The sequence below is a fragment of the Stylophora pistillata genome, chromosome 2 (assembly GCF_964205215.1).
Source record: "Stylophora pistillata chromosome 2, jaStyPist1.2, whole genome shotgun sequence".
Taxonomy (NCBI): domain Eukaryota; kingdom Metazoa; phylum Cnidaria; class Anthozoa; order Scleractinia; family Pocilloporidae; genus Stylophora; species Stylophora pistillata.
Genome location: NC_142520.1, coordinates 24,946,129 through 24,973,288, shown reverse-complemented (window position 1 = coordinate 24,973,288; position 27,160 = coordinate 24,946,129). Strand labels below are relative to the sequence as shown.

Here is a 27,160-nt window from a genome sequence, read left to right as displayed (position 1 = left end):
AATTACAAGATTTATCTCTCTTCCCTTTGTTATCAAACGAGATCTTGGAATGCGTCGTGAAACTGAAACTAATTTCATTGTCAGTGACAGTGAGATAATAGATAAAAATAGAGGTAAAGTAGAGTAAATTAGCAATACAGAAGCTTTGCGTCATGCTGAAAATTAAGATACCGATTTGCGATAATGTTTATACAGTACTGTAAGACATTTTATCATTTAAAACGTTCAAATTTTTATTAAAACAGTCGAGCCTTTGATGGCTGTTACACAAGATCAAATTGTGAATTGTTTGGACTACCTTTGTTGGGATTCTCATTATTTGGGCTTCCTGTATTCCTCTTTAGTAAGCGACTATCTTCCATAAGCGACCACTTTCTCCTGACCCGAGGTGGTCGCTTACGAGAGAGTTAATTGTATTTATAAATTTGAACTATGTCCGTTTTAGTTTGTTAAGTTTGATGACGTCTTAGGTTATTTCGAGTTGTTTTGTCGATTTCAGATGGATTCACGTGGGTTTAGATGGCTTCTTAGGTGGTTTCAGGTGATTTCCTTTGTGGTTTTAGACTGTTTCAGGTGGTTTCAGGTGGTTTGAGGTGGTTTCAGATGGTTTCAGGTGGTTTCAGGTGGTTTCAGGTGGTTTCAGGTGGTTTCAGGTGGTTTCAGGTGGTTTCAGGTGATTCCAACTTTTAGTAACTACGCTTTTAGTAACTACGCCTTTTCGGCTCCTTGTCAGCAGTTGGTCGCCTGATGTGTGACAAAGCGCATGCAGGACACGTGCAGTATCTAAAGCACCGATACATTTCGCTATTATCAATATTTTCCACATTTTCCAGTCTGACCTCGGTACTGCCGCTATCGAAAATCGGCCCACTTTTAGTGAATTGAATACCCACTGAAAATTTGGAAAGGATGATCCCGTCACTCAGCAGTCAGGTTTGTATAGAGCAAAAATTAGTTCTCTTTGTCTTTCTTAAATGCATTTCCGTCGAGTTTATCGGTTCCGAGGTCTGATGATTATAAAAATATTCGGCAATCCAATATGCACGATCAATCTGTGGACCTCGTTCGATTATTGAAATTAATTTCGGCGAAGCACATGGTTGAACAACGAAATTAAAGTGAGTTCGGTCATTGATCTGGGCGAACGAAACTTATTCCAATGCCGGGATAAGGAGTTTACTTGGCTTTAAAGCCAAACTGAAGACCGGGGACTTTCGAACTTTCTATTTTGAATGTGAGAGACGAAAACACGTTTCAACGCTTCGTTCGACCTTAGGAAAAATGACATAAATTGGGTCTTCATTTAAACTGAAAAATGAAGGAAGACCCTTGCTAAACTGCCTTGAATTATAAACTCACAACTTCTAACTCCAAATCAACAGCCAGAAAAGAACCTTTCTTTGCTCGACGCCCTGGTTGTTTTTTTTTCTTTGATAATAATTATTTGTCTTGAATATCGGTAATTTTGATACACAGTAGTAATCGATAATTTCCATACTAATCAATCGATTTACATCGAAAATCGATGAAAAGTTATAGCTGGGGTTTTTATGATTTTTTATTGATATTCTGGTGCGTGTTTTTTTTTTCGTGCGAGCTCCAGGTTTATAATAAAATCCTTCAAACGTAAATGAGTTATCACAGATTATGGTCAAGATTTACTTTAATTTGCAGTAAAACTAAAAACCCTCACCTAATTTTGAGTCAGTGGGAGGTGTGGTAGCTTTATGTTTAGCATGCTCAACTCTGGATCAAGTGGTCTGGGTTGGAGCCCTGGCCAGGGACATTGTGTTGTGTGTTGTGTTCTAAAGTGCCACAGTGCCTCTCTTCATCCTTGTGTTCAAATGGTTTAAATGGGTACTGGGGGGTAACCCTGCTATGGACTAGCATCCCATCCAGAGGGTAGTAGAAATGTTTTAGTCACTTCATGCTATGGAAACCGCAGTTAAGTGCTGGCCAAATGGGCCACTTGGCTTATATACAGACTTACCTTTTTTACCTTTAATTTTGAGTAGATTTGGTGTCATTAGTTCTCTTGTCTGAGTAAATCAATATTATGGATATGTGGGCCCAAATCTTGTGATTGTTGATATTTATTACACGACTCGGGCAGTCAGAGGGCCATTAACTAAAATTAACCAATCAAAATGCTCTATTGCCAGACAATATTCTCTCAGTATTGGACTGGGCACTGTCCCGAATGGTCCCGAATGATACCGCACTTGGGTCCCTTTGTACTTCAGTCCTATAATAAATCTCTTATTAACCAAGCTTGCTCGGGACCGTGCTGGAAGAATATCGGCCCTTAGTCTTTTTTGTACGGACCGAGCGCCATATTCTCCCAATATGGCCCTCGCGCTTGGTTAATAAGATATATTTATTGCTTATTTTAGTAAACTGATTAACAGTTATCCAGTATTATCCCATAGTCATAAAGTTAAGCAATTGATAAGTTACAAATGATCTTTTTCTATGAATCTGTAACGTCCCATCTGAGTACACCTCTTTTGCATAATAGTGATCCAGATGTCCTTTCAATTGGTTCAGATTTCACAGTCCAGGCCATATTTTATCTTTCCTGTTTACCGGTAAGTATTCTGGGTGTGAAAAAGAAGAATTATAATGGTCTTTGTTCCTATAGTTTGATGTTGCCATTTTGTACAAAATGAGGATCAAATCAATTTTGTTTCTCCTACAGCTGAACAAAGCAATTTAGTGAGAATCATGCTATTGTAGTTTGAAACAGATGGTATTCCTACCAGACAAAGACCGTGTCAATTTCATTTTCTACATTCCGATTAGGCCTGTACACTTTCCAAAAACTCAGGTTTGTGTTTTGATCAATGAACCACTTTCAAGACTGCTATCAAAACTCATCTTTTTAATCTAGCTTTCAAATAGATCTTTTTTACTCATGTTTCTTATTCACTTAGCTAGGCTATTGTTCTCTTTGAGTGCATAGACTCGTAGGTTCCAATAGGTTCTTATATCTTAGTTACTTTTGCCATAATTTTATCTTTGTGAAGTGTGACTGAATATACTCATATAGAGGTCTGCGCTTTTAATAGATGTAAACTATTTAAGTGGTCTGATGGTCTTTAGCTCTTGAACAAACATCTTTACCTATGTTTTGTATCGTGTAATTTTGGTGTACAAATTATCCCCCTTTAAACTGAAGAAATTAAAAAAAATCATGGAAGAGAAAAAAGATAATCGCTAAAAGCGTGCATGAAGCCTGCTTCATGTGGTTGCAAATTATGACCTTGATAGCAGTGACTCGAGGAATGTTTTGAGTCAATTTTGTTTAAAATTTGGTGATTTTCCACAAATTATGTATCAAGTTGTTCCATATGCCTGAGATGTTCTACTTATCAATTTTTTTTTTCTTTAAAAACCCTTGCTTTCAGCTACCACAAAATGTACTGTGAACCAATGAAATGTCAATGCATGTAACTATTGCCAGTATGGGTATAAATGGTGGACAACAATTTTAAGGAAAGTTAAAGAAAAATTATTTGATAACTTTTTTTTCTAAAGAATCACCTTGAGTAACCTGACTGCTAAAAATACTCAAGACCACTTGAAAAAGTCCTCTGTTATTGCACAACTTTTTCTTAAAACACTTGACATCATAACTTACAAGTTATGTATAGAGTGTTCTTCTTTTCAGGTGGTAACAAGTTAATTTACCACCTCTACCATCTTTTACTACAGCAAATTCATAAAATTCAAGTGGTAAGAGAATTGCTCTACAGGTTTAAAAATATCTTTACTTGTTACGCTGAAAATTAGGGGAACACTGCAAAATGAGAAAATCTCCGTCAGACCTGTAAGAATTTTCTCTTAATTCAAGATTTATATCATCAAAAGGTGAACTGGTAGATAATAGTGAGAAAGATTACTACTTTTTTTAAAAAAACTTCTTAAGTCTTTCAATTTCCAAAGAACCTCATATTATTCTAAAACAAAGCCAATATAGTCCAATCAAAGGCAATCTATTGTTCTCATCATTGTTTTCTTTAAGCCAAGAACTGAATACATAATATGATTGCCAACTGAAATAGTCAAACTGGATGGGTGGACCGGTAAAATCAGGCAAAATTACATTCAAATGCCTCTCGCAATATTGAACAATTCTTTGTGTGTTCAATGATTGATGTAGAATGTAGCAATTTTTCGCTTGTAAGCACATTATACAATGTAAAAATTGACTTTCTAAGCCATCCAATCACAAAAGCAGACTCTTTACCTTTAGACTACTACATTAAAATGTGTAAATTATCATGGAAAGATTTTACATTTCTAGTTTAAATGCCACACCCCACTCAAGCACAGAGTCAGTCAAATGATTAGCCGGGAGGGGATATTATTTGAAAATTTAACAAAAATGGAGTTACGTTGAATGTGTTATAGTATGGGATTATGTTTTTAATATTTGTATAGGAAACTATTGAGAGCCAGTACATGTATGTATTTTGAATCAAACAAAAATTGGTTGCAGACTGTTAAAATTCAGGGCAGGAAGTTGAAAACAAATTGACCATCAGGTAACTGGTAAAAATGCAAAAGTTCTAAAATAGCAAACAGATGAGAGAAGATAGTAACAACACTTCAATTCAGAGTTTGAGGGGAAAATGCAAGACCAAAAATCCACATCAAAGCACTGGCAACATCAATCAAGATTGTAATAGTTTAACCAATTTCTGTACATGATTGTTAATTTAGGTAGGAGCAGTGAGTCATGAACCAAAATGACAAGAAAAACAGGGTCATTTATATATTTCAAGTAATATCACATGATTCATCTTGTACAATTTTGGAGTGCTGGCAAATTTATTGTCAGTCAATTAAGGTTGCCATTGACTAACCAATTTCTATGTGTTAACCTAGGCAGGACCAGTAAGCCATGATATAAAATGAGTGTACTTAAACCTTTAACTCCCAGAGGTGATGAACATATAACTTCTCCCTATGAAATCCATACAAACACTGGTGACGAGAATACTCAAACTTATGAGGGGAGAAGTTCTTATCTTGATCCAACATCAAGTTATTGTAACTAAATATGTAAAGAAATGTGTAGCAGCTAGAGGAGAGAATTAACAAATTGATCTTGGAAGTCAGGGTTAAAAGGAAAGATATAATTATTTATACATTGCAAGTACCATACAAGTTGCAATCGCCCTATGGGCACATGCAATTAAAGGATCAGTCTTAAAAATTGCATTTGTGCTAATTTATGCCAAATTTCTCTAAACATTAAGTTAATACCCACACAATTACCAGTTTATCTGTTTCTCTTAGGGAAGAGCCTAGAGAGAGGGACTGCAATGAAGTCTTAAAAACCAAATTTTGGAGACTGGGAACATGACCCAGAATCAAAACTTGTCTGATTTCAGACTTTCTTAGTATCATGGCAGTTTTCTGGTGGCCAAAAGTTTGCTTTTAAGTTTAATTTAAATTATTCATGTACTATTATGATGGTAATTTAACCTATATCCAAGGATGGGGTTTGATTAAATCCATCTAGTTTGATAAGTTATGTGGGAAGGGTTCTCCAAGATCAGAAAGATCACTTTGACTTATGCAAGTTAATGAAGTTCAATACTTTGAGTTTGTTTTCTTTAAGGCTTAATTTATTGCACAGGCTAGAATTTCAGGGTAAAATGACATAAATTATCTTGAGTTAACAAACTGCACAAAATATTTTGATGAAAAATTGTAATATCTTACAAAGTTAAAGAAATGTGGAGCTCTAACCAATGTGTACTTCTTGTTAGAACTTGCCAAAAGCTGTTAAATTCAACATTTAATTAACCTGTTATCAAAAGTAGCAGAATAACCAGTTTTCTGTTTTCTTTCATTGTCATTGTTAATTTTTTTAAGCCTGGTGGACCAATTAAAGTACAAGTATTAATTAAAAGTAATTGTCACTAGTACATGTATCTCACATGGTCGGAAATGTGCGGTTTGTTTAACTTAGGGTATACATCATGCTCAAAATTTAGTTAATCAGGGCCTTTTTCAGAAGCCAATAAAGCTGCAGATTCTGTATCTCATTAGACTGAAGTTTTAAAGCGGAGTTGATTGTAGCTATTTATGCATAGCTGAAAAATAATTTTTCATATACTAACACTGTTGCAGCATACTGTATGAGCCTTAAGTTTCTCTGTTGTTATTGGAGAAGAAATTGCAAACTCCTTGTAATTTTAGAACCATGACATATTTACCCAGAAAAACTGTGTACGTTTTTGAAAGGTGCTAGGTGGCCCCTTAATTTCCATGAAGGGTAGACAGTGCCATCCACTATAGATATGTCACTTTCTAATTGATAGGATTTTACCATCAAAGTTCAGTAAGATCCATTATTTGGAACAACTTGCCATGGGTACTTTGATTAGATGTTGAAAGGTTTACCTTTCTATAGTGATATATCTATTGAATGATGTTACCCTCTCTCTTTTAATTAAGGGAGGTGGAGAGGACTGGGAATTGTTTGTCTGCGCATTTCTTCGGCCAGGATTTTATGCATCTCCTGCACACCCCCTGCTTCCTTGGCTCTTTAGGGATACACGAGTGAAGAGATGGTTAGATTTTGACACGTTACAAGTGTGATGTTTTTAAAATTTCTTTTGAGGAGATATTGAGCATCTGTGTCAAAAGGGGGTCAAATCAGTGTATAATATTATGTGCCCTTTTATACTCAAGGTTTAAGTGGGAGTGGAAAGAGTGAAGTAGAATACAATTTGTAAGGATTCTTATCATGTCAACCAGAAATTTGAAACTACTTTTAATCAGTATTTTTTAATTGTTTTATGTAAACGTTGTTGGTCCAGAAGGTCACAAAAAAAAATGTGAAATCCAGAAGATTCCAGGTGTGATTTTGTGAGTACATACTGTCTGAACACTGAACGATGAGCATTTCATTGAAGAAATAGAATTCCAACCGGGGAAACATGCATCATTCACCCTGTTTCATTCCTAGCTGCAGGTATACTTTTTTTCGGTCCATATTTGTCTTTAACTGACAAATATAAAGCCATTGGCAAGCTGGTAGTCCAAGATAATTATCAGCTATTTATACAGCTTTAGATAGAGAGAATTCTTGTTTGCTGTTCACCGTTCTCATAAATAGAACTAGGATCCGTAAGTGAGATCAAAGTGTCATTATAGGGAGACTTGCTCATTGCACATGTGACACTTAAGGTACTTAGAGAACAATTTTATAAAGAAAGAAGGAACGAAGAATCAAACAAGCAACAAACAAACAAAACCAGACCAAGAAGAATTACTTGTTGGACCTTAGTTTAGTATCAGCCGCCAAAGTAGGTCTCTCTATGTTTGCTGAGTCCTTAACATTTTCGTTAAGTCAATAAGTGATTCTCTTCTTTCTCTACCAAACAGTAAATTCTTGAAGATCACTGAACTTTAACGAGTTCCCGACAAGATGGCAACTGCTTCACATTCGCCAATGACAAGCTCTGTGGAGAAAGTAAATGGAGCCAAGCTCAGCAGACTTCTCATTGATGGTGGAACAACAGCCCTAAGGACCATTTTTGATGGCTATCACCCTCCTGCGAATCTTTCTGCTGGTCTTAAAGCCCACTACTCCACCCTGGACGATCTCTATAGGAAGAGGGTCCTACGTGCAGCTCAGTGGGAAAAACTGTTCCCCCCAGGCGGAGCAGCACCAGACTCTAACACGTTTGATATTACTCTTCTATTTCTTCTTCTCACCAAGATTTGCGGACTTTACCCCCCTCTCTCGGGGTGGAATGCAAAGCCCCCTCCAAGTGACAATTCTCTCGAGGCAAACCTTGCTCGGGTGAAGTTGTTCCGCAACGAGTTGTATGGTCACTTGCCTACTACTGCTATTGACACGCCCGCTTTCTCTAGTTTATGGCAGGATATAAGTGCTGTCCTTGTTTCTCTTGGCTTGGATAACGTAGCCATAGAGAGATTGAAGCTAGAGCACTCTGGAGAGGAAGACTATATCGAAATACTAAGCGAATGGGCGAAAAGTGAAGAGGACATCAAGTCGCAGCTGATAGACATTCAGCAATCTCAAACACAAACAGCACAAAATATCGCCGAATTGCGTCAGGGGTTCGATGAAATGAAAAACACCTTTATCAAATCTTGCGAGACCAACGAGAGCGTGGAAAATCGTAGAAGAAGGGACGAAGAAGATAAAATTCTTAAAGCACTCGCAATGATTAACACAGTAAAAGATGTTGAACACCATTCAGGAAGATATCAGGAGGGAACTCGTTTGTCAATTTTGACGAAGGTGGAGAATTGGATGGATGACAGAAGCTCTGAGAATCGTGTCTTGGTGATTAGTGGAAAGGCTGGCATGGGAAAATCTGTGATCTCTGCAGTTGTCTGCAAAAGAATGCTACAAGCTAACAGACTATCTGGAAGCCATTTTTGTCAACATGGCAAGGCACGCCATAGGAATCCCAAGGTTATGCTTCAGTCTTTAGCTTGTCAGCTGTCTAACATTATTCCAGAATTCAGGATTGCCATCGTGGAAATTCTGTCAAGAAATCTAGGAGGAGATCTCAGCAGCATGGAAGTTAGTGATCTCTTTGAATTGCTGCTCGCGGAACCTCTTTCCAGAGTCAAAGACCCAGGAAGGAACATCCTTATGGTAATAGATGGCTTGGACGAGAGTGAATATCAAGGCCGCAACGAATTGCTTGATGTGATTGCTAATCATTTTTGTAAACTCCCAGCGTGGGTTCGATTTCTTGTGACAACTCGTCCTGAAATCAATATCGCCGATAATCTTAAGGGTTTAGAACCTTTACAGCTTGAACCAAGTGATCATGAGAACTTACAAGACATTCGCCATTATTTTAATTGCAAACTGGGGCAGTCTGAAATTCAAGAGGATGTTTTGAATTATCTTGTGGAAAAGTCAGAAGGAGTAATGTTGTTTTCTTACTATTTAGTTGATTTTGTAATCAAAATGGAGGCACCTGTCACTCCAGAGCTGCTAGAGAACGATTTGCCATCTGGTATTTCATCTGTTTACGCGTCCTATTTCAAACGTCTAGAGAATGAACTCGTAAAGGAACTGGAGATTAGAGAGGAGCACTTTTTTGCTTTCCTTAGTGCAGTTACAGCTTCGAGAGAACCATTACCAGTTGCTTTTGTTGCAAAATTGTTCCTGTTGGACACTAGTACAGCTGTTAGTAAACGTAAATTTATGAGGGCAATTTCTTGCATTTCAACTCTTCTGACAGTTGAAGATTACCGGGTCAAGTTCTTCCACAAGTCGGCCAAAGACTGGTTGACCGATACTTCTTCGTATGGACAGCACGACTTTACCTTAGATATGAGTGAAGGTCATAGTATTCTTTCTAAACTTTGCTCTGAGGAACTTGATCGTCTTAAGCATCGCGGTGTTTTTGAACAAAACTTCAGTGACACTGAAACCTATTCCCTACAACATGGTGTCACACACATGCTTGAGGATGTATTGTCAGAGGATAGAAAGGCATTAGTGGAGATGTTTGTCTTAGACTTGGAGCTCGTTTGCGCTAAACTCTGCGTGGATCACGCAGCGGCAGCTGAAGACATTGTATGTAGTCAAAAACAGGCCATTTTATCAGTGCTACCTGAAGAAATTAAAACTCAGTTGGATAACTTATTGCTTTTGTTAAGAAAATACCACGAAAGTTTGAAACGTCTTCCCTATTTAGTCCTGCAAACCGTTTTGAATGAGGGAGAACCGCAACTGTCTTCCCAGGCATCATATCTTCTAAGCACGAAATACCCGATCATTACCTTCATGGAATACCTTCACAAGGATGTTCATGAGGAGGCTCCCAAAGCCGCCTTTCGATGCTCAGCTGAAGTGGTCTGTTTCGATGTCTCGCCGCAGTCTGAGTACATGGTGTGTGAATGTAAAGATGAGATGCTTTACCTGTGGTCGCTTCGCAGTGGCAAATTAGAATGGAAACGCCCCAGTAAAGTAAAGAAACAATATTCACCTGGCGACTTCACGTATCGAACGTCGCCTTCCTCTGATGTCTTTTCATGCTACCGTTCAGTTGTTTTTCATCCTTTTAAGGAAGTTGTCCTACCAGGAACGCTTAGGTCAGCCTATTCGTATGACGGGGATCTTAAACCACTTTTTCCAGAAAGTAATTGCATATTCACTGTTTGTTCACTGTTAAATACAAACGGCGAGGTTGCGATTGTAACAGATTGTCCAGATGATGCTAAATGTATTATTTTGTGGAGTCTTGAAAATGGTTCTCAGGTTGCTAATATTCGCAGGGATGAAGATGTTTTATCGTTCGCTTGTTCTCTTGATGGTAGGATGCTGGCAGTTTCCCATTCTTCCGGCTCGATTTGTTTGATTGACACAGTAAACAAGTTTAGAATACTAGCAGAAAATACCATTCCAAGCGTTTGTGGAATGATTAAGTTCTCCCATGACAATCAGTTTCTCCTCTGTTGGCACGAAAGCAATACACCACCTCATAACGTTTATAAGCTGAAAATCAAACGAATCAACCAAGACACATTTTCGCTTGATGGTCGTGCGTCTTGTGAGGTTTCATATAAACCTTGGGAGTATGAAACTGCCGGTACAATCGGATTTCTGTTAGGAGATCCTTTCTCTTGTATCTTTGAGACCATATCTGGTCACCCAGTCTTTGTAGAGGGGGCATTTGTCTTTGTCCTTTCTGAGGAAACTGTCTTGAGGCTTTATCCTAAAAGTCGCTCAGTGGCAATGTTCAGAGTGAACGAGATAGGTAGCTTCACCAACTCAGCATACCACCCACACTATTCAACAGCCACGAAGATAGCATTTTCGTTAAATGGAGAGATTCTCTACGTCATTTCCAAAGTTCCCGACGGAACGGAAATCATGGCCTGGAACGTTCCATCGAGAAACCTCAAAGCAAGAAGGAAGATTGGACTTACGAGGAGGGAGTGCCTTACGCCTGTAGCGGAAGGTGTTATTATTGCCAAAGACTCTGGCCGTCCCGAACTGTGGGATTTTGATTTGTCGTATTTTATACGTTCTTGGTCACAGGTGTGTAACATTACCGATGTGATTCTGCTGTCAAGAAATCATGTGGCATGTGTAGGGACTAGAGATAAAGAGGTGATTATCCTAGATTCAAGAAGTACAGCCATAAAGGAACGTATCCCGTTTTGTCGTGACGAATATGAATCAACCATTGAAAGTTTGGGGATAGAAGCCATTGCATGTAACAGCAAATATGAAGTGCTATCCACGGACCGACGATCCATTCAGCTGTCGAATGGTCAAGGCATTATCTGGAAAAAGGAATGGCACGATTCTCTACTGCATAGTTACAGTCTCCCAGGGATGTTCTCACCAAAAGAAGAATTTGTCTTGCTCTCGGCGAAACGCAGTGATTGTGATGATCAGGAGGTATTTGTTCTCGATGCCTCTTCTGGGGAACATCGCTCCATTCTCTGTAGAGGTGCTTTGTTGTTTGACTGTAAGTTCGTCAGTGATGAGGAATGTGTCATTGATTGCCGGGATACCTCACTGGATTATGGTCTTCGTCTGTTCAATATTAGGACCCGTGACCTGCTCTGTGTTCTGACAAGGGTGTTCAGAACGTTTTGCATGGTAACCTGTCTGCCGAACCATGCGATTGCGATTGACGTACCCGCTGCAATTAGTACGGAGAAAAATTTCAGAATCATCCAGGTAAACAACCTGCAAAGTGAAGAAAAGACGAAGGAGAAAATGTAAGTTTGGTAATGAAGATAATTGATTATTTTCCTGCCAATGAAAGTTGGTAGTTACTTGCAGTCGTTGATTTCCCACATCTTCTCTTAAAAGCTTATATTAGTTAACGAAATACCCACGTAATGAAACGCTCAAGACTTTTTTTCTCTACAACTCAAATGGGCGAACCCCGAGTAGGGAACCTAAGGATAGAGCCTGCTTTCGTATTTGCACGCGCAGTGATCGTGAAAGCATTATGATGCGTAGGCAGTGAGGGTGACGTAATTGAAAAGAAATCTATTTATCTGCTGCAATTGATATATTTAATATATTTTTTTGCAGGTTGAAAAAGAAACAGCAGTGAAAATGAGAGGTCAGTGATAAGAGAGGGGACTCGAAACAAACTGTGTGTCAGATTTTCGACATTTCTTACTGTGATTTAACATTCTGTACGAGAAACAGAACTTAGGAAATGGGTGTTTCTCGAAATGATATAGGCTACCCTTTGAAGACAATGCTAAGAGTGTTAAGCGTTCGCTCTTAGAGTCAATTTTATCATGACATCGTCGCATGCACTTAAGTCTGGTTTTTCTATCCATACTTTGAATTCACGGAAAGCATGGCGAGGGTGCTTGCATATTCTCACATACTGAACTACCCGAGTGGCAAAAGTACTTGGCACGCCTCTCCCTGGCAGGAAATCGAAAACCTTCGACTCAACACAATAAACAGAAATCTTTTAATTCACCTCTTATAAGTTACTCATAAGTCTCCCTATTCCCCCAAAACAGTGTTGAAAGAAATTAGTGAACATTTTGTTAACACCGCGCAACATTGAGATGTGTGTGTGTGTGTGTGTGTGGGGGGGGGGGGGGGGGGGAGAGATTGAAGCTGTAGAAGAACCTAATAAAGTAGGAGAGTGTGCCAAGACTTTGGCATTGATTTTGGTTTGACTCATCCCTTTTATTCAGGGGATAACGCAACAGACGTGACGTAATTTTATATGCATTTTTTACATTTCATTCTTCTAGGATGATTCAGTTGACTCACTTGTTTCTTATTCTTTGCGTGGTTTTGTTATTCAGCGAAGTGATGAACAAATTTCAGACTCTGCCATAGGAACCCTCCAGGCAGTCGGTACTGCTTCGTCAGTGTTATAAACGAGAGACAACAGCACAGTGAACTAGAAGTCATGCGGAGAGAAAAGCTACTTCTTGCTGTCACAGACGCGCACAGTACCAATGAATTTACGTACAACTCTGCCAAGCACTAGGAGGGCAAATGGACGAGTCAATCGTGTTCTGTAGTTATTTTTTATGCCTATAGTTGTTGTTTTTACTTACATTCCAAGGCATTTTGTCCAAGGTTGTTTTGTATCTGGAAGCTTTTCCAACATCGCTGTCAAAGTGAAATTAAGTGGTCCAACCGAAAATTAGTCATGCAAGAAAGAAATTTTAGTATAACTGGTCATTGACCAGTTTTCTTGATTATCTCGTTCCCGATGCCGCAGACATGTGGTGTTGTGCACCGGAGTTCGTCAGTATAACCACAGTGATGAACTTTAGAAAAGTAGCAGCATCAAAATCTTTATGCACTTAAGCTAGCAGTCTTTGTACAGCACAGGCGGTAAAAACTATAGAACGGATACATGAAGGTTCGATAGAAGGATAGAGAGATACTTTATTAACGTGTCAAAGAACCTTCTAGTTTGGGAGATATCCCATACTAATGTGGGGACTCAAATAAAATGGATTAAAATTATTTACAAAGAATATTACCTACTTAAGAATAAAATTAAGTCATATCATGTATGAAAAAATATGAAATGAATTAAGAAGTACATAGAGCACAGCCCCTGCAGTCATCATCTAATGGGGAGCTGAGGTCACGCTTACGTATGCGGTTTTTGAAACGAGCTAATGTTGTGGCTAATCTGTCATAAGTTGTCAGTTTACTCCTTAATTCAGGTCCTAATTAGCGTATTGAATGTTTGCCGTAAGTTATTGTGTTGTATCTAGGAATAGAAAAGTCGGCCTGTCTTAAATTATAAGAAGCGATGTGTTTCTGAAATATATTACAAATATCAGTCAAGGGGCTGAGGTTGTGTTTAACTATGTACATTAAAATGCATATATCCTGTAAGCGTCTGTTTACTAGCGAAGGTAAATTAGCTTTCTTCAGTAAGCGTTCATAGTGGAGTGTATATCTTTGAATACAGCCCTTAGGCTTTCTTGAACTCTCTCCAATCTGCGACTATCACTAGATTTATAAAAATGCCATGTGAGATGGCAGTAGATTAGATATGGTAGGAAAACCGAAAGGCTACGAATAAACGAATAGGGCGAAACTAGAAAAGATAAAAATGAGAAATATTACAAGCGTAACTTACATCGGATCTTGACTCCGTGGTAGAGAACTCCTAAACTCCGTTAGGCTCCAAAATGGTTTCGCTACAATGACTCCTCACAACTGAACTACGTGCTAATAGAAGGCGAATTTAGTTCTTACACTTTGACGTAGGAGAAATAGAAATGAATAATGCTTTGTGCAGCTAACTACGAGCGGATATTCGCTAGTCACGGAATAGAAATAAAACAAAGCACGCTAACAAGTTTAATAGACAGTCATTGAAAGTTTCTTAGTGTCTTTGTGCTAAAAAACGGAAGAGTTGCATAAGTAAAAAGATTAGAGTACGTATCCGTAAACGTGACATTGATTGTAAAGTAAATTCAGTTTTGAGCATAAATTCGACATTTTTCTGGTTAGAGCTCAATGAAAACTATTTAGGCCAGCAGGTTATAATTTATTTAGGAAAACCCCCAGTTTAAGAAGTGAACCCTTGTTGCACTTCGTTATCGGTAATCGCGTGTTTCTTGTTATATTCGTGTCGTTTAAAATCTTTTTTTTTTTAGCTTGAATCCTTTTGAAATTGGTTATGCTTTAATTTAACGCAAAAAATGTCATCAGAGAAACAGCTTCCATCATATCTCCATAGCTTTATTTTATTTAAAACTATGAGAACGTTTGCCGGTATGAATTGTCGATGAGTTTACGAAGACTTCCAAATAGTTAGTGTCCATTATTTCTGTTCATTTGTAATTTAAAGCCAGATAAATTTTGACACCAGTCCCTATATTAATTTCGCCGTGCTACGAAACGGCTCAGTGTTACTGATATTGATTTTGCGTAAATATGGTTTTCAATTTTTGCTTAATTAGCTGTTCGACCTCAGATCTAAATGAAGGTATGTTGTCGGAGCTATTTTACCATTTTTTTTCGAATAAACTCGGCTATTCTTTAATTTGAGCCCCGTCTTGCCGACACTGACCCTGCCATTCGAAGGGATAGAATAACGTCTATAAAAAAAAATTAAGTCGATTAAGCCGATCAAGGGATTCCCTTTTATAAAAAGAGGTTTCATTTGGTATGCGATTTGGTCAGTGTGTTCACCAATCCACAGTCCAGTGCTCCAGTTTGACTATTCCAGTTGTAACTTTAAGTTCAGTGTTTGAACTATTCGCTGGGGCTTCTGGGGCAGGCTGAGTTAGACTCACCCTTAGTGTTTTACACGCGTAACATTGCTTAATATACTGTTGCAATACTGGACAGAAAAAAAACTGGCGAGCAGAAGTTATTCGACGAAAAGGTTTGTATCTGTTCTTTGATTCCAAACAAACTACTCAATGTATTTGTTGTTTCGGGGATCCTTCAACCTCTCCGGTTTCGACGTGCCGTCGATTTTGCGCCGAATGGAATTGTAAATTTGTTAACGCCTGCCTATAAGTGCTAAAAAATTGGTGAGTCTTCCTTTTCATTCATTTCTCGTTTCTAAGCGTTGTATCTGCCTTTACAACGGAAGGTGGGAATCATTTTAGTTGCCGCGCATTTTTGACGCAAACAATGTCCTCAAACTGAGTAATATGAGCAAGTAACTTACTAATCATTTTAGAAATCTTGGCGTAGTGCGTTTAAAAATCCAATCACATTTGTAAACCTTGGTATGGAGCATCTTTTTGTTGGCAGTCTAAATATAGTGTTATGATACAAGCGCAATGCACAGAAGAAGGTTTAACTGAGTTTGCGAACGATTATTTTGTGCCGGATAGTTTTTATGGAACGTCAACATAAGAAATTCCGCATACCAACTAATTATTGATGCAGGAAGGGATCAAACACTGCTCCCGTTGTTAATGAAAAATGCATCGTTGTTAATGAAAAGTGGTCTCATTTTCCGTTGCTGAGGGCATCACTAGTTGGATAAATGTGATGTTTCCTTTTGATTTCTCCGTAACAACTGTTGTTTGGTCTCGTCACGCAACGCGCTTTCTCCCCCATCGTTAAGGGAGACAATGCGTTGCGACTCGAGATTAAACAACTGCCGCGGAGGAGACTATGAAAATGGTAAATTATAAAATTTATTGAAAGGTATTTTTGAATGTATCAGCTAATTTACAGTGAGGATGATTATGACTGAGCTCATAGTTCAGATATTGAAATCAGATGAATCTTTAACAAAATTAATGGTTAACACCACAGCGTACATTATTGTGTTCTGGATGATCGCGGGATGTTGTTAAGAATGGAAGAAGCGTAAGAGTCACACTAACTAACTGAGTGCTTAGCAAATCCCCCGAGTGCATCCATAACTCAATAGTGTACGCTGCAGTGTTTACCATTTGTGTTATAACATAACATTGATCTAATATGTAGCAAAAGAGTTCACAACAAATCTTGCGTGACCAGAAAAAACAAAGCCTTCTGGATATTGTTTACAGCATCTTTTTACTAGGCCATAAGAAATTTCAATGTTGCTTGCCTCTCATTCATTTGCATTCAGTCTGTTATTGCTGGTACACTCCATTTTTGGCTTCAGATGACCAAATGGCAGAAAAAGATTAGTGATATACTGCATCTTTCCTGTTCAAAACTTTTGATCTGATGAATTATATCAGTAGCCCACTAGCCACATACTAGTAGAAATTCAGTTTTGGCATGTGGTTTTTGATTTCCACTGGCCTGTTTGGCTAGTACACGAACGGAAATTGTCGTAACATCTAAGATGTCCCTAGCCACTTGGCTAGTACGTAAAGTTAGTGTCGACCCTTGCACATACTCCTTGGGACTTGTCAAACTGTCATAGAATTTGAAATGATAGAGGGCTAGTCTTTGGCAGGCTTTATAGAGGCGGTGTCATTAATAATATTGCTGAACAAAAGTGATTTAAACCTTGACAGTGTAAATTCACACAGAATGTATACAACTGTGATAACTGTTATTGTAATTAAATTAGTTACCCTTAGAGCCAGTCCCTGAAGATTGATCCTTTTTGGGCAGGGAAGCCCTATGGTTGGCTTATTTGCCAGGCCTCAATGCATAGACATGCCTTCAGCCCCTTAATCTTTAAGAATGACTAGTGTCTAATTTCTCCTTCCATTATATTAGTGCTGAAACAAATGTTAAGGCATTGAGAATAAAGGCTATTATCCCCAATGAGCAAAGCTCTTGATCAGTTAACAAATTCACCTTGTCTTTCCCATAGGAAATGTAGGAAGAAGAGTGCAGAGAATATGCCTGAGATTTTGTGGAATCAAACACTGAGGTCATCAGGATAAAGGTAGTAAAAAAAGCTTTTGATTGTTCAACAAAATTTTCCTTGTCATTCCCATAGGAAATGTGTAAAAAACAGTATGGAGAATATGCATAAAGATCTTCTGAGTTAAATTGTTGAGGGAAAATCCTATTAAGAATCCCCATAGACCACTTTCATAAATGGCTGCCGGATTAATATTCTTTTGTTTAAATGTAAATTTGCCTGGGTGGCCTCGCTTGAGATAATGTATTCTTTTGAATTTTGTACTGGAAAACGAGGCCGCCTAGGCAAATTTAAATTTGAACAAAAGAATATTAATCCAGCAGCCATTTATGAAAGTGGTCTATTGGTAAAGGAGAGTTAGTGGTAACCAACATACATCAGAGGCCTAGCTAGGGAGGGATCCATGGGTGCCTGTGACCCTCCCCCCCTTTGTAAAAGCCTTTTTTTAAGCTGACAATTAACCTACAATATTCAGGTGGTGAAAACTGGTGAGTACCCTCTGTTTGACATATTGTGACCCTCCCCCCTTAAAAAAATCCTGACTATGCACTTGTGTGTTGGAGTATGTTCCTCAATGAGGAAGATCTACAAGCTCTGGTACAACTTCATTCAGATTATCTAGAGAGTAGAGAATTTAGTGAAGGAGTACTAGTCTTAAGTTGTAACCTACTCTTCTTAAGAATCAATTTTGAAGCTTTCCCATTTTATTTTATATTTTAAAATAGTATGCTATTGTTAATTCAATAGAATGTACTGCGTTAAGGAAGGGGCTGGTTGGTAAGATGCCCCCAGTCTCCACCCTTACTGGTTCCCATAGGGTTAAGTGATAATGCTAATATAGGAAGAACTTTAACTAGAATCTTGTTAAAACTCTAGACTTGAACAGATTGCAGAGAGCTCAGTGAAACTCTGATACTGCTTCTTTTGTTTTTGATCACGCATTAATACAGGTGCACCTTTTTCCTTAATGATTTCTCCCTTGTAAGCCCATTGGCTTTTTCATTGGCTCAAAAATGTTTCAAAAATGTTATTTATTTATCTGTTATTTGTCAGTTAATTCCCAATTGATTGTAAATTCATTTTGAATTATCAATAAAACCTCAAAGAGGTTAAGTTTTCCTGTCCCCTTGACCTTTTCATCATTCAGTTTGGCTACACTTCTTCTGCCGTCTTTTAAGGGTAACTTCACCAATTAAGAAAATCATTATGATCATCTTACCAAACAGGCCTTTTCTCTTCTCTTCATGGATGAGTTCTACCAAGTGTAATTGACCAGTGGTTGCTCATGGTCAGCCCTTGTTTTCATGCAGATATGATTCATATGAATCATGTGTCAAATATCAGTCTATTTCACCATTGTACACTGGCTGTACTCCTAGCATGCAAAGAAAAATTGAGCTAAGCAAGGGAATACCACTGATGGGTGAAAGGATGGAGAGTTTTATCAATTTAATGACTTCTTCATTGAATTTCTTTTATTTTTAACTAGTTACAAGGGGATCAAGAAACAACATGCAGCTGACATTTGACACCTTTGGGTTTTTGTTAGAGAGAGGTAAGGTGTCATTCAATTTTAATCAGTTTAATGATTCCATTAGTGCCTGTAAACTGTTACGGTAGGATTTAGATTAGCCTCTTGATGTGAGGAAAAACTCGTACTAGGTGAAAATTGAACCCTAAACCCTTTAGATTGAGTGGCTTCTAATTTCGTCTTACAGTATTACCCTTTAGTTAAGATGTAAAGGTCATGTGAATGAATTAAAGTTTCACCGATTTAGGAAACTTCTGTTTGCCAAACAAATTCTCTTTGTCAGTATCAGAAGAAATGTATTGTGCACAGTGTTGCGAATATGAATACCAATGAATGTTCGATCATAAGGGGTTAAAGAGGTGTTTACTGACAATAAGGCATGCGGAAGCTCCTCCGAGGAATGTTGAATATAAATGGCCCTTTGAGTAGGTAAAAGCCTTAACATTAGTTGATTTTGTCTAGAAGCAGTATTAGAGACACTTACCAAAGCAAGTAAAGTAACAACAGAACCAACAAACAGAATGAATCTGTTTGCGGTTCACCTTACTTATAGTCTAATCTGAACACTGATTGTAGAATCCTATTAGGATGATTTTATACAAAATTATACTGAATGCATCTAGGCGTTTTGTGGTTAAACAACTTAACCTAGCTTGGTCACACAGGTGCTGTGGGAGGACCAAACATAGTCCTTCAGTAAAAGATGGCGGCAGGTGCACCCTCACCCCTGGCCAGCTCTGTTGAGAAGACGAATGGAGCAAAGCTCAGCAGACTTCTCATCGATGGTGGGACAACAGTTCTGAGGACCATTTTTAATGGCTATCACCCTCTTGCTAATCTTCCTGCTGGTCTCAATGCCAACTACTCCACCTTGAAAACTCTCCTAAGGAAAAAGGTCCTGTGTACAGCTCAGTGGGAAAAACTGTTCCCATCTGGCGGAGTAGCAGCAGACTCTAACACTTTTGACATCACTCTCCTATTTCTTCTTCTCACCAACATTTGTGGACTATCCCCTCCTCTCTCGGGTTGGCATTCAAAGCCATCTCCAAGTGACAAATCTCTTGAGGCAAACCTTGCTCGTGTTAAGTTCTTCCGTAATGAGTTGTACGGTCACGTGTCTAGCACTGGCATTGACACACCCACTTTCTCTTTTCTGTGGCACGAACTTAGTGCCGTTTTAGTTGCTCTTGGGCTGGACCAGGTAGAAATCGATCGATTGAACGCAGAAAACAGTGGAGAAGAAGATTATCTTGATCTGTTACTTGAATGGGCTAAAAGTGAAGAGGATATTAAGTCAAAGCTGATGGAAACCTTGCAACAACTCAAACATGCAGCAGAAAGGGTGGAAGACCAGAAAAACAACAGCAGAGTGGAAGAAATTCTTAAGAAACTTGTACAGATCGACACAGAAAAAGATATCGTTTATCATACAGAAAGGTATCAAAAAGGAACTCGTTTAACGATTTTACAGAAAGTAGAGAACTGGCTGGTTGATGAAAGGTCCCAAAATCGTGTGATGGTGATCACTGGAAATGCAGGTATGGGAAAATCCGTTATCTCCGCAGTTTTGTGCAGAAAAATGCAAGAAGCAGGAAGATTATCAGGGTGCCACTTTTGCCAGCATGATAAAGCACGCCATAGGAATCCTAAAATAATGCTTCAGTCTTTAGCTTGCCAATTATCTGATTGTCTGCCTCAGTATAAGAACGTTCTCGTGGAGACTCTTTCAAGAAACCTGGGCGTGGAGCCCAACGATATGGAAGTCAAGGACCTGTTTCAGTTGCTGTTTGAGGATCCTTTCATAAAGTTACAAAAGTTGTCTCCAAGTAGAAATATTGTCATGGTAATAGATGGAGTAGATGAAAGTGAATACCAGGGACGTAGTGAGCTGCTTGACGTTATTTCTAATCACTTCCATAAGCTGCCAAATTGGATTCGATTTCTTGTGACGACTCGGCCAGAAATGAACATCGCAGATAGTCTAAACTTGTTTAACCCTGTTCAACTGGAACAAAACGATGAAGATAACGTAAGGGATATAACACTGTTATTTGAGAGAAAACTAAGTCATGTAATTCAAAAAGACTACCAAGACATCGTCATAGGTGAACTGGTTAGAAAATCCGAAGGTCTCATTTTACATGCTCAGTTGCTAGTAGATTTCCTCAAAAAATATGCTTTCCCTCTCGACCTCAGCTTGCTAGACAGCACCTTACCCTCTGGTATTTCGACAGTTTACCACACCTACTTTAAACGTCTAGAGAATGAACTTTGCAACGAACTGAGCATCAAAGAGGAAGGGTTTTTCAGGTTCCTGAGTACCCTTGTGGCTGCGAGAGAGCCTTTATTGCTAGGTTATGTTGCCGAATTGATGTTCTCGGGTACCGTTTCTTTAGCGGATAGCCGAAGATTAAGGAAAGCAATCGTGAGCATATCCGCTTTGCTGCCCATTCGAAATGGCCGCATTCACTTCTTTCACAAGTCAGTTAGAGACTGGTTGACAGACATGACCACCTATGGGAAACACGACTTTTTGGTGGAAGAAAAGGAGGGCCACCGTATTCTTTCTAGACTTTGTGCAGAAGACGTCGACGAGGTTAAGCGTAAAGGTGTTGACGGGCAACTCAGTGATAGGACAACGTACGCCCTTCAACATTGTGTTCAGCACCAGATATCAGCTTTAGAAGTAAATACCATAGCGTCCCACCTTCAGGAAATTGTGCAGAAGTATATTTTAGACTTAGAGCTGGTATATGCAAAACTCTGTGTCAATAATACGACGGCGTCTGAAGATATCATTTATCTTCAGAAGCAAGGATGGCTTGGAAAGTTGGACCCAAAGACGCAGTGCTCCCTCGATACCCTATTATTTTTGTTAAGGAGGGACATTGCAGATTTGACAAAACATCCCCACTTGATCCTGCAAATTGTACTGAATAAAGGAGGTTTTGAGCTCTCTTCTGAAGCGTCAAACCTCTTGGAGACGAAATATTCCGAAATACCACACATGAGATATATACACGAGGAAAGACATCAAGAGGTTGTTCAGGTCCGTTTTCAATGTTCATCTCGAGTAGTTTGTTTCGATGTTTCAACACAGTTGGACTATTTAGTGAGCGAATGTGCCAACGGCACCATTCAGCTTTGGTCACTTCACACTGGTAAGATGCTATGGCAGCGTCCGGCAAGGGTGTTTAAAGATTTCCGGACGTCGAAGTGGAGAAGCTTTCCACTGTCCCACTACCGCTCTGTTGTTTTTCATCCTACAAAGGCATTCGTCTTACCAGGAGTTCTCAGCCATGCCTACACCCTTGATGGAGAGCTGAAACCACTCTTTCCAAAGAGCGGTTGCCGTTTCACCATGTGCTCGCTTTCTGGAGATGGGAGAGAGATGCTGACTGATTGTACTGGTGACGATCATCGTAATTGCATTGTTTTGTGGAGTCTGGACGATGGTTCTGAAATTACTCGCACCACTAGATCCGAAGATGTCTTGTCATTTGCATGGTCTCGAAATGGAAGGCTACTTGCAATCTCCACTGCAAGCGGTTCAATTTGTTTAGTTGATGTAAAAGATGACTTTCGAACTCTAACTGAAACAACCACCTCTGAAGCCTGTGGAATGATAAAGTTCTCTCCCGATCATCAGTATCTATTTTGTGTGCATGTTTCTAAATCTTATTTTACGCGAGAATTTTGTTTCCATGTCGACAAAAAGGAGAATCCCAAGAACTCTTGGGTAGATCTTTCTCCGGAGAAAAGTTTACCTGATGTGGCCAGAAGATGCGATGCACCTAGTATCTGCGGGTTTCTGTTGGGAGATCCATTTTCATGCTTTTCTCCTCAGACGCCTCCGCTAATAGAATTTGTATTAGATGCACACTCTGTAGTTATGAGTAATTTTTCGAAATCGAACGTAATTGAAGTATTGAATGTAAACAAAGAGCGGGAAAACTCCCAGCTTGCATCTAGACGTGTGAATACTTCGTCAACGAGCATTGCAATCTCACTGAACGGTGAGACGGTTTATGTTGTGAATGATGCTGATATGCCAACTATAACGGTGTTCGATGTTTCAAGTGGAAAGCTCAAAGCCAAGAAAAGCTTTGATAAGAAGGGCACCATTTATCTCACACCCGTAAAAGGAGGTATACTGGTTACAGCTCGTGACGACACTCCCAAGCTGTGGAATTGTCAGTTGTCAAAATGCATCCGAGGTTGGTCCAGCTTAGACAAGATAGCAGAGATTCTTACTGTATCAGATGAACACGTAGCGTGTGTCAGAGAAAGAGTTGAAGTCAGTATCATAGATACAGCGAGCGGCAAAATTGTGTCTAAAATTCCTACTGGTTCAAGGGAATGTATCGCATGTAACAGTAAATTCCAGGTGATGTCCTCTGACGGTCGCACTGTTCAGTTGTCTGAAGGTACAGCAGTTCTGTGGGAGAAGGAGCATTTGGACTATTTTTACGGGAGTTTCTCTCCTGACGAACGCTTTGTAATTTTGGAAAACTGGCCGTTCATTACTAATGTACTTGTACTTAGTGCATATACAGGAAACGCAGTGTGTTCCATTAACTTCGACGCGATTCCTTTTGGGTGTGAGTTTATTAGTGAAGAGGAAATGGTTGTTACCTCAACTGTCGGTACAGGTTATGGTTTACAACTCTTTCACGTTAAGACTGGAGATTTGCTTAGCGTTCTACACCTGGAGAGCAAGCCTTCCTGTTTAGCTACTCGTCCTCATAAGCGACTCGTCGCTGTTGGTTTGGAAAAATCCGACCCATGCTTCAAACTTGTGCAGGTAAAGCTGCCTCGTGACAGAGACGATATGAAAAACAGTAGGTGAGCTAGCGAAGCTTTGTTGTTTTAGCTAACTAGCCTCTTGATAGTGACTCTAAGGTAGTTATTAACTTGATCTCATCTTGCTACGTAATTCAGGTCAGTAAAAAGTAGTAAAGTCTGTGTGCGCGCTAAGTGGTTTATCAGGCCGGCGCTGAACACCGGTTTCCTGTAGCAAGAAGTGGCTAGGAGTATTTCTACTCCCCTTGGATGGGATGCTAGTCCATCGCAGGGTTACCCGCAGCATTAATTCGCCAGTGCCCATTTAAATACCTGAGTTAAGAGAGACACTGTGAGAGCAAAGTGTCTTGCCTAAGAACATAACACAATGTCTCCGGCCAGGGCTCGAACCCGGACCTCTGGATCCTGAGTCGAGCGCACTAACCATGAGGCCACCGTGCCACCACACTATAGTTCAGGTTAGGTGCGCTCAAAGGTGAAGTGCATGCGGGTTGTTCAATTTATACCAAAGATGCCATTGGCTGAAATGGTCGCTTAGTGGAACTCATAGAGTCATTGGTAAAGGTGAATGACAAGCAGTAATGAGTGTTATAAGTCGCCTGAGCGCTTTTCAACTGAATTTTGAAGACCAAAACCAAGGTAATCACAGAAGCCATTTAAAGCGAAGACAAATGACTCAATGAGTTTACTAAAGCTGCGAAAGCCTGTTAACTGCCTAAACTTCGGGAATTCTCAGGTGACCAAGTTGGATTGCATTTTTTCAGTTTTTAATCTTTTAAGTAGAGTGGTTGGTACTTGAAAAGCATGGCAAAAGGTTTGAACTTGAGACTGCCGAGAAATATTCCTCGGAAGTGGAGGTGAAGGAGCCTAAACCCTAGATTTCAGTTCTACTTAACTTCTAGCCCGAGTTATTTCCTCCTCCTCATTACAATTAGGACGGTTTTCGTCTTACCCTGAGCCACTCTTCAACCACTGAGGGACCCTTTATTAAGTTTGAATATACTTTGTTTCAGTGTCAGCAGGACCTCGGAGATCTTAGAGAACAGTCGTGGGAAAAGGTGAGCCAAGCTACACTTTTCCATCCTTAAAGATAATGCGAATTTGAGCGCAAATCTGTGTTTGGATTTGACAGAACTCTCTTAGGTCAGCTCACATCAAATTTTTTCATTGTTTAAAGCAGAAAATTGTTTTAGTTATTGGCTAAGTGAGAGGGCCAGACGGGGAAATATTTGGCTCGAGATCAGCCCTAGGTCATTCGTTGGAGCGAAATATTACCTGTCCGGATCGACCAAACATAGTTAATAAGTATTTTATCACATGACCTCTGTCTTTTTAAATTTAATTTACGTTTACAACTGCAATGGTCCTTTCCATATAAGGTCGCGGAATCTTAAAGGAAACCATTATGAAAGCTGACGTTTTTAGGGCAAGACAAGCTGATGCTAACCGGTCGGACTGGAAAAAGGCGTCCGACCCGGCACTCGCACGGCTCTGCTGCAAAAAACTTAAAATTAAGGAAAACTTGTAAAATGTGTTTTTTTTTTTTCGGTTATGGCGCACGTGCGTTGTTATGAAGTGAAAAAATCTGAAATTTCCTAGAAGACTACACAAATCCTGCATAACTAGGTCAGTTTTTATGCTTTAATGAGGAGCAAAGACATCATCTCTTTGCCTTTTACAAGTTCAGGCTTTCAAATTGGGTATCGTTTTAGGACAGAACTATCCTTTTAAGCATGTTTGGTGTAACAGCTACAGTAGTGTTAATGATAATATCTGTTTCTTTTTTCTTGCGTAGATGTGTTGTCATGTAGTACAGGCCTCAAATAACTATGTGAGACGGATAATGAAACAAATGGAGAGATACGAGTGAAAAGAATTGGAAACTATTATTGCGCATGCCTCCAGCTTTTCAACAACCTTCCTGCTTGAGAGAGCGATGACACATTAGGTGTATTTATACCGAAGTCAGTGAAATTAACTTTTTTTATAGAGTCCCGTAAGATATCAAGTGCCATACGCTAAAGAAATTACTCTAGAGAACAAATTTCTTTTTGAGGAACAAGATTAGACAGCGATTCTAGCTAAATGTAGATTCCTTTGGAGACTTTTTATTTGATGGTGGGGCTTGCTAGTCGAGTAAATTGGAATTACATGAAAAGATTTTAATTTGTAAAATTTTCAGTTGCCAGTGTGACGTTTCTGTGTATTGAACAAAATAAATTTGCATGTTATTATTTTTGTATCAAAAACTATACAAAGAAGGTATACTTTATGGTTGTGGAAAATTACTAGAATTTTTCTATTTTGAACAACACCATGATGGAACATATACTTTTGTATTAAACTTTTTTTTTCAAGTTATTCAAAGTTAATTGTATCATAGCTTAGTTATATCATTGAAGTTATTGCGCAGTAGGAGCGGTAAATGTAATTAAAACGTTATTATGTGCCAAGGTCCCTGCCTTTTTATTATATAGCTGAGCTAGTTGAACGCGATCATCTCTTAAGATCAAAGTAGTTAAAGCTGGCTTCACGGGGTTTCTTGGTCAGCCGAAAGCACCCGCCTCTAGGCTGTAGGATAAGAGAACAGAGCATCTTCGTCCGACTTATGTTTTTAAAAAACTTACGGTTAACTGGGGAGTCTGTTGTACTAAACTTGAGAAAATCTTACCCTAAACCCACGGTACTGCACCCGAAGAAAAGTCTTTAGGCCAACGCATTCCGGTTTCTAGGCCCTTTCTTTCACCTCATTGGCCGCGGGGTGGGTGGGAACTTTATTATGTGCGGCACGTCTTTTGAGGATGTTATTGTTTTAAAATTGATGCACTTAAACTATGTACCTTTTTGTTTTGACATCCAAAAGGAATACCTTATCAAGGAAAGAAAACAAAAATTGCGTTAAACATGAGAAAATTGTGTGAGACAGTTCACTGACTGCACTGAAGACCAATCACAGCCCACCTGCCAACAAAATAATATACTAAGCACCTTTAGGTAGAATTCTCCTACAGAAAAGAAAATAACTTTCAATTCTTTCTACTCAGCAGAAGTAGTTCAAGTGGCATGATCGTCATTTCATTATCACCATCGTCATGATCGTTTTCGTCGTCGTCATCGTCATCGTCGTCATCACCGTTATTATTTATGTTTTAGTTGTCATACGAAAGTAACTACGGCCACCCTGGCCTCTGAACGTTTCTACGGAAATCAGCTTTGTGCTAGGACTTGATATATTTCTGCATATTAAATGATTAAGCTACGCTATGCTATCTAAGTGTGACCAATAACTGTACGGTGATTTGATCATAAGGGGTATTTTCCATATTGTACAACATGTATTATTTTCACAGTGATCAATAAAATATTGTCCCCGACATTCCTTATCATAATTTTTCCTTTGGCTTCTGAATGGTTCCAAGGTGCACAAAGGCACAAAATTCTGAAAGGACCCTCAAGTTATTCAGCAGCTAAGGTTGAAAACATGATACCTGAACATGTCTGAAAA

General features: G+C 39.1%; 2 protein-coding genes across 4 annotated transcripts; both read left to right on the top strand.

Annotated features, from left to right (window-relative positions):
• Window positions 1-487: 487 nt before the first annotated feature.
• Window positions 488-14,351, top strand: LOC111333731 (uncharacterized). Of its 2 annotated transcripts, XM_088748685.1 has the most exons (6): window positions 488-583; window positions 674-933; window positions 2,519-2,588; window positions 7,405-11,748; window positions 12,071-12,101; window positions 12,814-14,351. In XM_088748685.1, the coding sequence occupies exons 4-5, from the start codon at window positions 7,448-7,450 to the stop codon at window positions 12,090-12,092; spliced, it is 4,323 nt and encodes a 1,440-aa protein (XP_088604811.1). In that variant the 5' UTR covers window positions 488-583; window positions 674-933; window positions 2,519-2,588; window positions 7,405-7,447; the 3' UTR covers window positions 12,093-12,101; window positions 12,814-14,351. The 2 variants fall into 2 exon arrangements, with proteins under 2 accessions (XP_088604811.1, XP_088604812.1); XM_088748686.1 differs by lacking the exon at window positions 2,519-2,588.
• An 868-nt stretch (window positions 14,352-15,219) lies between these two features.
• LOC111333730 (uncharacterized) lies at window positions 15,220-26,109 on the top strand. 2 transcript variants are annotated; one of them, XM_088751427.1, is made up of 6 exons: window positions 15,220-15,374; window positions 17,268-17,342; window positions 18,811-18,876; window positions 19,518-23,656; window positions 24,669-24,713; window positions 25,451-26,109. In XM_088751427.1, the coding sequence occupies exons 4-6, from the start codon at window positions 19,556-19,558 to the stop codon at window positions 25,523-25,525; spliced, it is 4,221 nt and encodes a 1,406-aa protein (XP_088607553.1). In that variant the 5' UTR covers window positions 15,220-15,374; window positions 17,268-17,342; window positions 18,811-18,876; window positions 19,518-19,555; the 3' UTR covers window positions 25,526-26,109. The 2 variants fall into 2 exon arrangements, with proteins under 2 accessions (XP_088607553.1, XP_022795091.2); XM_022939356.2 differs by having other exon boundaries at window positions 19,518-23,697.
• Window positions 26,110-27,160: the final 1,051 nt, after the last annotated feature.

Bases quoted from the DNA above. Each gene is read 5' to 3' on its own strand.
- LOC111333730 (XM_088751427.1), top strand. From the start codon at position 19,556: ATGGCGGCAGGTGCACCCTCACCCCTGGCCAGCTCTGTTGAGAAGACG. The intron at 23,657-24,668 runs GTAAAGCTGCCT...ACTTTGTTTCAG, and splicing joins CATGCTTCAAACTTGTGCAG to TGTCAGCAGGACCTCGGAGA. The intron at 24,714-25,450 runs GTGAGCCAAGCT...TTTCTTGCGTAG, and splicing joins GAGAACAGTCGTGGGAAAAG to ATGTGTTGTCATGTAGTACA.
- LOC111333731 (XM_088748686.1), top strand. From the start codon at position 7,448: ATGGCAACTGCTTCACATTCGCCAATGACAAGCTCTGTGGAGAAAGTA. The intron at 11,749-12,070 runs GTAAGTTTGGTA...ATTTTTTTGCAG, and splicing joins GAAAAGACGAAGGAGAAAAT to GTTGAAAAAGAAACAGCAGT.